The sequence below is a fragment of the Penaeus vannamei genome, chromosome 11 (assembly GCF_042767895.1).
Source record: "Penaeus vannamei isolate JL-2024 chromosome 11, ASM4276789v1, whole genome shotgun sequence".
NCBI classification, from domain to species: Eukaryota; Metazoa; Arthropoda; class Malacostraca; order Decapoda; family Penaeidae; genus Penaeus; species Penaeus vannamei.
In genome coordinates this window covers 22,408,697-22,418,696 of record NC_091559.1, presented here as the reverse complement: position 1 = coordinate 22,418,696, position 10,000 = coordinate 22,408,697, and the positions used below count along the sequence as shown (strand labels likewise).

The following is a 10,000-nucleotide window of genomic DNA, read 5'->3' as shown; positions in this document are numbered from 1 at the left end:
GATAACAAGAACAGAGAAGAGAGGTGAAAGGAAACAGGAAAGAGAGATAATGATAGAGGGTAGAAAAGGACTAGGAAGTGGAAGGAAGGGGGCGGAGGTGAGAGGAGAGAAGATGTTCAATAGGAAGAGAAAGACAAGGAAGAATACAGTTAGAGGAAAAAAGAATGAAGACGAAATGAGAGAAATGTCAAGAGAGAAGAGAGAGAGAGAGAGAGAGAGAGAGAGAGAGAGAGAGAGAGAGAGAGAGAGAGAGAGAGAGAGACCGAGCAAGCGAGCCTGAGAGAGAGAGAGAGAGAGAGAGAGAGAGAGCAGAGAGAGAGAGAGAGAGCGAACGAGCCTGAAGAGAAGAGAGAGCGAACGAGCCTGAGAGAAAAAAAAAAACAGAAAAAACGAATGAGAAGAAGGGAGAAGATAAAGAGAAAAGATACAGTACCCTTACATGGGAGGGAAAGAAGGCGTGGAGTGTGGGAGGAGACCCTCGAAAGGGGCGTGGGCGGGAGGGATGATGGGCGGGCAAGGGGCGAAGATGGGAAGGGAAATGGGCGGCGGAAGGTAAAGATGGGGTGGAGAGAAAGGTAGAGAGGAAGAGGGAGATAGAAGTACAGACAGATAGATGAATGAGAGACAGAGAAAAGAAGAGAAAACTGAAAAGATAAGAAGAGTGTGAAGGAGAGAGAGAGATATAGAGGAAACAGTGAGAGAAGAGAGGATAAGAGAAAGTGAGAGAAGAGAAAAGAAAATGAGAGAAGAGAAGAGAAGCGAGACCGAGAAAAGAGAAGAAAGCGAAAGCACGAGATGATAGGAGAAGAGAAGAGAGAGAGAGGGCAGCACAGATGTCGACTGGTCAGGAGGCCCGAATTGGAGGCTCAAGTGACGTGAAAAGAGGTTGCTTAGGACGTCTCAAGTGTGTGTTAGGAAGGAAGGAAGAGGCAGGGAGAGAGGAGGGAGAGAGAGAAGGGGGAGGGGGGGAGGGAAAGGGAGGGGGAGGTGGAGGGGAAGAGGGAAGGGGAGGGGGAGGGGGAGGGAAGGGGAGAGGGAGGAGAAGGAGGAGGGAAGGGAGGGAAGAACGAGGAGGGCGCTAGTGTGAAGAAAGGCTGGGAAAGAGGGAGGCAAGTCGCACTGAAGGGGATAATGTGGCCCTCCCCCCTTCCTTCCCCTCCCTCTGGGTCCCTCCTCCCCCCTCCGTGAGGTTGAGCTCTGTGACCCATGGCTGGTAGGAGGGGATTAGGCCCCGCCAAGGAGTCGGATAAATGTCACGCACCGGTTATCCTTCTGCCGGTAAATTATCCGCCTGTCTCCCTATCTCCCTTCTTCCTCCTCTCCTTTTCTCCTCGTCCTTTCCTCTCTGGCCCTCATCCCTCCCCTTTACCTCTCTTATCCGTCCCTCCCTTTCCCCTTCCTCTCATTCCTCCCTCTCTACCCTTCTTCCCCTCATCCCTCCTACCACCCCTTCCTCCATCTTCTCATCCCCCCTTCCCTCCCCTTTCCCCCTTCTCTCATCCCTCCCTTCCCTCCTCTTCTCCTGCTCGTCCCTCCCCTTCCCCCTCCTCTCATCCCTCCCTCCCTCCCCTTCTCCTTCCCCTCATTCCTCTCCCCCTCCCTTCTCCCTCCACCTCCCTTCTCTTCCTCCCCCTTCCGTACCCAGCCTCTTACCTTTCTTCCCTCCCCTCCCCCCTCCTCTTCCCCCTCCCCCTCCCCCACCCACTCTCTTACCTTCCTTCCCGTTGTGGCCATCCGAATGGATCTTATTTATTTCCCCCAGGTTTTTGAAAGGCCCAAAAGTGGCTCATTGTACGTGACCAGCCCGTGCTCGCGCCCTTCCGCCAAAGGAATCATCGTCACGCGAGGTTTCGAGGCTCCGAACCCGCGCTCGACCGTCTTTTGTTTCGATTCGGGGAACTGCTTCACACGGGTGGACGGCGCGGCGGCGCGGGTTCGAAGCCCTTGGTTCGGAACGGAGAGCGGACCTTGGAAGGGCGTTTGGTTGGTGACGGAAATATAAAGAAAAGAAAAGAAAAGAAAAAAGAATAGTGCATTCCGGATTCAGAAATGCCGGGGTTCGAATAGTAGCGGGAATAATAATGATTGTGGTAGTGAAAAACAATAACGACCTTGGTAATAATGATGATAATGACGATAAAAATTATCAGAATAATAATAATCATGATGATGATGATTGATAATGACTATGATTATAACAATAGTATAATGATAAAAAATAAAGACAAACATTTCTATCATTACCTCTATTTTGTCATAATCATTATAACAAAAAACGACCTCTATGTTCCCCCCTCGCGACACAACCCCCGAGAACACTTAACCTTTCTCCAAGAACTGAACATCTTGTCTTAGGTCATAACATAAATATCACGTGAATGTCACCTTACAAGAAAGATTTAGCAATAAAATAGTGCCGCACTGTATTCCGTCTGACACGACACCATCATCAACAACAACAACAACAACAACGGAATGCGACTTCCTTTTGACGACTTGGCAGATACGGAATAACAATGACAATAACGTGTTTGTAAAAGCGTTCACATGGGAGCTTATGACTGGGATGCAAATTTTTAACTTACATAAAGTTACAGAAACCTAGCAATGATAATGTATTTCTTCTTATTTTTATCATTATTATCGATATCATGATCATTATTATTATCAATATTATTATTATTATTATTATTATCATTATTATTATTATTATTATTATTATTATCATTATTATTACCATTATTATTTTTGTTGTTATCATTGCAATCAATATTATTGTCATTGTTCTTATTATTATTGTTATTATTATTGTTGTTATTACTATTATCATAACATTATTATTATCGATATAACGTTAAATTAACAATAATGTATATAGGACTGACAATTAAGTAACGATTTCAGCAATGAGGAAGAGAGAGAGAGAGAGAGAGAGAGAGAGAGAGAGAGAGAGAGAGAGAGAGAGAGAGAGAGAGAGAGAGAGAGAGAGAGAGAGAGAGAAAGAGGAGGGAAGAAGAGAGAGGGAGGAAAAAGAAAAGAGAGAAGAGGGGGATAAGAGAGAGAGAGGAGAAAAGAGAGAGAGAGAGAGAGAGAGAGAGAGAGAGAGAGAGAGAGAGAGAGAGAGAGAGAGAGAGAGAGAGAGAGAGGAAAAGAAAAAGAGAGAGGGAGAGGAAAAGAAAGAGAGAGAGGGAGAGGAAAAGAAAGAGAGAGAGAGAGAGAGAGAGGGGGAGAAGAGAGAGAGAGAGAAAGAGAGAGAGAGAGAGAGAGAGAGAGAGAGAGAGAGAGAGAGAGAGAGAGAGAGAGAGAGAGAGAGAGAGAGAGACACAAAGAAAGAAAGAGAGAGAGGCGGAGAGAGAGAGAGAGAGAGAGAGAGGAGGGAAGAAGAGAGAGGGAGGGAAAGAAAGAGAGAGAGGGGGAAAGAGAGAGAGAGAGGAGGAAGAGAAGAGAGAGGGGAGAGAGAGAGAGAGAGAAAAAGAGAGACAGAGAGAGAGAGAGGGAGTTAGAAAGAGAGAGAGAGAGAGAGAGACAGAGAGAGAGAGAGAGAGAGAGAGAGAGAGAGAGAGAGAGACAGAGAGAGAGCGAGAAAGAGAGAAGGAGAGAGAGTGTAAGTAAGGGAAACAGAAAGAAAAAAAAAAAGAAAGAAAAAAAAAAGAAAAGAAAAACACGAAATAAAAATCGGGTCCTGAAGTTCCCGCCAGTAAACAGCGCTGTCCCCGCCCCACCGCAGGCATCTTGAATGGGTCGGTTACACACCAGAGAGAGTGAGAGGAAAGTCAACACAGAGACAAAGGCCTACGAAGCCTCAGCCTTAACCTACCCCCCTCCCCTCCCCTTCCACCTTCCCCCTCTTCCCTATCCCCTCCCCTCCTCCCTCTCCCCTCTTCCCACCTTCCCCCTCTCCCCTCTCCCCACCCCTTACACCTCCACCCTCTTCCCTCTCCCCACCCCTTCCTCCTCTCCCCTCGCCCCTCTCCCCTCCCCTTCCACCATCCCCCTCTCCCCCCACTCACCCACTCACACGCACATAGGGCCTGCATACCCATGCCCCTCCCCTCCCACACGTCCGCTACCCACCCGCAGCCCACCTACGACCCGCCTCTTCCTCTCCCCCAAACACCCGACATCAAACTCACTCAAACAACAAACCTGAAAAAAACGAAATCCTCTTAATTCAAGACGGCCGAAGACAAGGAACGTGTTGATTAGTCCGCAATACTTTGAGCATAATCAAGTCAAGCCAAGTCAAGCCCGGGCCAAGAAACCGGACACTGCCGTCTCAAGAAAGGCGAGCCTCCTTGGGAATCGTACCTGCAACGCCGCCGAACGCATTCACATCGCCCAGACTGACGCGGGGACACGATTTTTTTTTTCCGGAGAAGCAAAACAAACAAGCGAAAGAGATCACACTTTTTTTCGGAGAGAGAGAGAGAGAGAGAGAGAGAGAGAGAGAGAGAGAGAGAGAGAGAGAGAGAGAGAGAGAGAGAGAGAGAGAGAGAGAGAGAGAGAGAGAGATCACTATCAAACACGAAATTACTTTTAGAGTAAATGAAACGAGTAAAAAAAAAAAAGATGGAGACGGAGACGCATTTTTTTAGAGGAAAACAAACAAGCAAATAAGATGCCGAGAGGATTCTTGTTAACAAAATTACAGACAAACAAAGAATCACTTTTAGAACAAATGAAAGAAATGCAGAAAAAATTATCTTACTAACTCATTTCTCGAAGAAATAAAACAAGCAAGGAGACACTGAATAGAAGTAATAAGCATACACAAAATAACAAATTCAGAATACATGATACGAAGTAAATTAATGCCGAAAATCATCAACTTAACGCACTCGTATTTCCCCGATGTAGACCCGGAGACATTTTTTTCGGAGAAGTAAAAAAAAAAAAATAAATAAATAAATAAAAAAAAAATAATAAAAAAAAGCTAACGGAATCAAGCAAATACGGTTACTTTTATCACTTTTTAGGACAAATGAAACGATTTTTTTAAAGTAAAACAAAATGGCAAAAGAGATGCTTGAAAAGACGCTAACGAAATTTTTCAAAACAAACGATTTTTTTGAGAAGTAAAATAAACAAGCAAAATATATGTTTAAAAAAATTCTTCCTTATGCAATTACACGCAAAGACGGAACCACATTAAGAACAAGTGCGGAAAATATCTTAATTACAAAAGCCTTCACATCGCCGAAATAGACTCAGACTATTTTTTATTATTATCATTGTTATTTTATTTATTCATCTATTTTATTTATTCATTTGTTTATCTATTTATTTATCTATTTATCCAATTATCTATTTATTTATTAATCTATAATTCTTTCAGAAGTAAAACAGTCAAAAGAGCTGCTGAATTACCCGGAATCACAAGGAATCACAAGCCAAGGGAATCACCAGCCAACAAGGAATCCCTTTTAGAACACACGAAACAAATAAAATAAACACGAGAGATAATCCTACTTCCGCGCTCACATCGCTCAGACGCGGAAGCACATTCAAAACAAATTAAAAAAAAAATCATTGCTCAAGAGAACCTCGCTAACGTATAACCGAGGCTTCCACAGTGACACAATCCAATCAAATCAAAATTAAACAAACAAATAAAATCAAAGATAAAAGGCATTTGCCAACGCACTCTCAATCTCCATGATAGACGCGCAAACACACTCAAAACTGACATGGAATCACTTTTAGAGTAAATGAATAAAGTAAAATTCATATTGAAAATTGCCATCACTTTTTGAGCAAATGAATAAAGTAAAATAAATATTGAAAATCACCGAGGTAGACGCGGACACAAACGCAGGTTCATTTCATAAAACAAAGACAATAAATGCGACGTAGTTATTACTATTATCCATCTTATCATAAAATCAGATACGGAATATCAAATGGGAAAAATCAGTACGTATAGTGGGAAAATTAACACTTGGTTATTCGAACAAGAGAAAAACGAAAACATAAAAGAAGAAGAACAACAACAAGAGGGAGAAGAAGAGGAAGGAGGAGGGAGAGGAAGTGGAGGAGGAGAAGAAGAAGACGGGTACGTAGAAGGAGAAGCAGGAGAAAACGTTTAATAACAAATACGTTTTCATGAAATCGCGATGTCGGTCCCGAAAACGCAAGCGCCGACGACGCCATCCACGATCTTCGCGATGTGGGAAAAAGCCATTGCATTCGGATAAGAGACGAGGATTCTACGTGTGTCCTGGAATTCGAAGATCTCTTTGATTCTCGCTCGTTTTCTCATTTCCATTCTCTCCGTCTGTCTGTGTGTCTATTTGTCCGTCCGTTCTTCTGCCTGTCCGTCTGTCTGTATGTCTATGTGTGAGTGTGTCTGTATGTCTCTGTGTCTATCGGAAAAGTTAGCACAAAAAAAATCTACTGAATTTTATCCTATAGAGGCCTACGTATTTAGACCTTTCTCATACACATAAAAGCGAAATTCTATTTTACGCAGCTTTTGTTTGCAACAGACTTAAGGACAGTATAAACAATGAAAACGATAGATAATGAACTTAAAATAATAATCAAATAATCGAAGAAATAAATATAAAATATTCTGCAGCTTCTGACGCGAGTTTACTCAACTAATCGCCATAATGATAATGACAAAAATCTTACGATCATGATAATGTACTATCTAAAAATGATAGCAGTCATCATGGTGATATCAATCAAAATTATGAGGTTTTAACAATGATAATGATTGAAAAGGGTAATGGTGATTGCTGGCTGATGATAATAGTATTAATGACAATAGCAAGAAAACAATAATGATAATGATGATAATAATAGTGGTAGTAATGATGATGATGATAATAATAACGATAACAACAATAAAATAATAATAATAATAATAATAATAATAATAATAATAATAATAATAATAATAATAATAATAATAATAATAATAATAATAATAATAATAATTATAATAATAATAATAATAATAATAATAATAATAATAATAATAATAATAATAATAACTACAATATCCACAAAACATGATATAATGATAAAGCCAATTTTTTTTCAAACAAAAATAATTATAGCAACTAGGCCTTCTGACCTTACCAGCATTAACATCAACAATAAAGATGGCACAAATATTTCACGAATAAAATAACACAATCAGAGACATGTGTATAATAGTAATGCCGGTTACACCAAAAAGAGATTCATTATCATCGCAATCATTATCCCAATGCCAAGAACAAACACAATAACGGTAGGTTATGATAACAATAATGACAAGATGATAGCGATCATGATGATCATAATGATAATCATTATGCTAATTCTCCTACTACTGCAATATTGATGCTAAAACAAAACAAACAAAAGTAATGTTACACACCTGAGATCGCTTATGAAATTGCTAGTAACAAATGAATAAATAAATAAACAAGAATAAGATAGTATAACTGCCAACCCTAATATTGCAAAATACCAACAGCAACGAGGATGAAAATACTTCAATGATAATAAACAAAACAAAATAAAATACAACAATAAAAACAATATTGGCGGTAACAAAGGAAAGAAACGAATGTAATTAACAAAAAACAAAAAAGGAGAGAAATAAAACAAGTGCGCAAAAAAGTGAAACACAAATGCTTCAGGGAATTTTTTCGTAGCTTTTTACGCGCCGGGAATAAACGGTGACCACAATTCTGCGTGTTCTCAAAAGGACGATCACGTGATATATATTCAACATTTCCGGAATGGCTTGTTTATTACGGGTTACAAGTTTTGGTGTTTTAATAGGATATATTTCCCGTACCTCGTTGTACAACTTAGAGAGAGAGAGAGAGAGAGAGAGAGAGAGAGAGAGAGAGAGAGAGAGAGAGAGAGAGAGAGAGAGAGAGAGAGAGAGAGAGAGAGAGAGAGCATATCAAATATAGAACAACCATCAACGACACAATATTACAACGACAAACAGCAAAAAAAATCTGTCAAAAAGCAAAACAAAAAAATGACATAGGCTTACCTGTATATCATCGCAGTACTGAGGTCTCCGGTGTCTCTTCGCCAAGGAGGTTCCATACTGAATCTGTAACAGGAAAAAGTTTCAGAAATTTCAGGTAAAACACATTTCTTAAGAACGTCTGATGTCCTAATCGTATAAATAATACAGTAGCAGTCTAAGGTGATCGAATAAATAAATTTCTGTAGTCTTATTTTGTGTATTCACTTTAACGGAAATTCAGTCGACAGGTTGGCTATGATTGGCTGACAGCGACTTGTCCGAATGGCATCGTTCTATTTCAAATGGTTACAGATGATGTGAACTGACACTTATTTAATAACCTGAAATGCCCCTCTCATATATGTAACTATAAAAAACGCAAATATAAATAGCAAATAAATTTCAACTCACATTAGCGGTAGCCATTTGAATTAAACAGTAATATGCAGAGATGTTAATGTTAAGTCAATCCTAGCAAACTTATCGAACGCATTTCAGCTTCAGAGAAAAAAAACGGATAAATAGAATATAAAATAAATAGGATTGTGACTAAATCATTTCCCCATTATATAGTGTTAACTTTCTGCAGAAACTACGTGGTTAGGGCAAAAATAACTAACTTGCAGACATATTTGGTATAGTCACTACAGCATACGTATACATATAAATACTTAAACATATACGTTTATACAAGATGTAGATGGCATACACACATGGATAAATTATTCATACCCATCAAACCATTCTTGAAATCATGCTGAAGGTCAAAAAGAATAAAAAAGAAGCCGGGCCCATGAAAGTAGCACACGTTTGAAAAAGAATGAAAACGTAACTGCCGACTGAAGGAAGACCCGCGTTAATGAACGAGTCTGGCGCTGCCCAGAAACCGGTGAGATGTTGGCTCTGATCCCATACGCACCGAATGAAAAAAATACTGACGTGTGTGTGCATGTACATATATTTATATAATGCGTAGAAAGACCAAAGATAATCAGTTTACACGCGTGGCTTCAAATCGATTGGTGGAGCGAACGCGGGTCTCGGAATGATCGCAGGGTTGCGTTTAACAGGCGATGGCGTTGTGCGGATTACTCCAACGCGCACTGCAACGGAATGGGCGCTGGAACAAGACCGATATTACTCCGTATCCGCTTCGGAGTCTTACTGGGGCATTATATCATGTTTTCGGCAGAAGGTGTGGTGCATAATATTAAACCCCGATACTTGAAAGAAACACCAATTCAACATGTTCTTTATCTTTCTTTCTGTAAAAGAATCTTGTCAGGTAAATTTGGATCCGATAATGAAAAGACAAACGCTTTATCTCACAACAACAAACGTTCCTAACGGCAAAAGAACGAGCCAAGACGCTAAACAAGCTTAGCAAGGCATAATGCCACTTCGCATGGAGACAAGACAGCGAGGGATAAAACACAACAAAAGTGCGCTAACCGCCCCTCTAACTCTGTTGCATCAACCGCCACACAAAGACCTTTTATGTTGCAGCATTTTACGCTATTATCGCGTAGAAAGCGGAACCAGCATGGAGCAGTGTGCGCAAGGATATGCTATAAGCCGAGAAAAATGCAGGCTTTATACTCGCGTTGTATGAATAGCGGGAAGCCGGGACGCCGCGCAGCCTACGACCATCTTTTAAACTCGCGTCTCCTAATGAAACGAAGTGATATGCAGGCTTGTCTTGATCTTGCTTGGCAGTTCTTTGCGAGACACGAATGGATATGGCAAATTTCTCGCTGTCTGAATCTTTTTCGCTCTCGTTTCTGATGTTATTTGCAAACTGAAATGCGTTTTTGATCTGACATTGCCAAAGACTACTTTCCGCAAGCATCGACGATCATTATGTAAATCACCGAAAAAAATGCATGTACCTTTTGTAATATGAAAGATCTACTAAGCCTAATTATAACATCTGAAATACATACCGTATTCATGACTTATCCAACATCTTCATATTTTCAATGTAATGTGTTAGATTAAAAAAGAAAGGAAGAAAAAAGA

The 10,000-nt window shown here is 40.6% G+C and overlaps 1 protein-coding gene across 3 annotated transcripts in view; it reads right to left on the bottom strand.

Annotated features, from left to right (window-relative positions):
• Positions 1–10,000, bottom strand: part of LOC113803481 (metalloprotease TIKI1) — a 469,470-nt gene that overhangs the window by 454,873 nt on the left and 4,597 nt on the right. For all 3 annotated transcript variants that reach the window (XM_070127110.1, XM_070127112.1, XM_070127113.1), the window contains exon 2: positions 8,003–8,065. In XM_070127110.1, the coding sequence (XP_069983211.1) occupies positions 8,003–8,065 (63 nt within the window). The remainder of the gene's footprint in view (positions 1–8,002; positions 8,066–10,000) is intronic.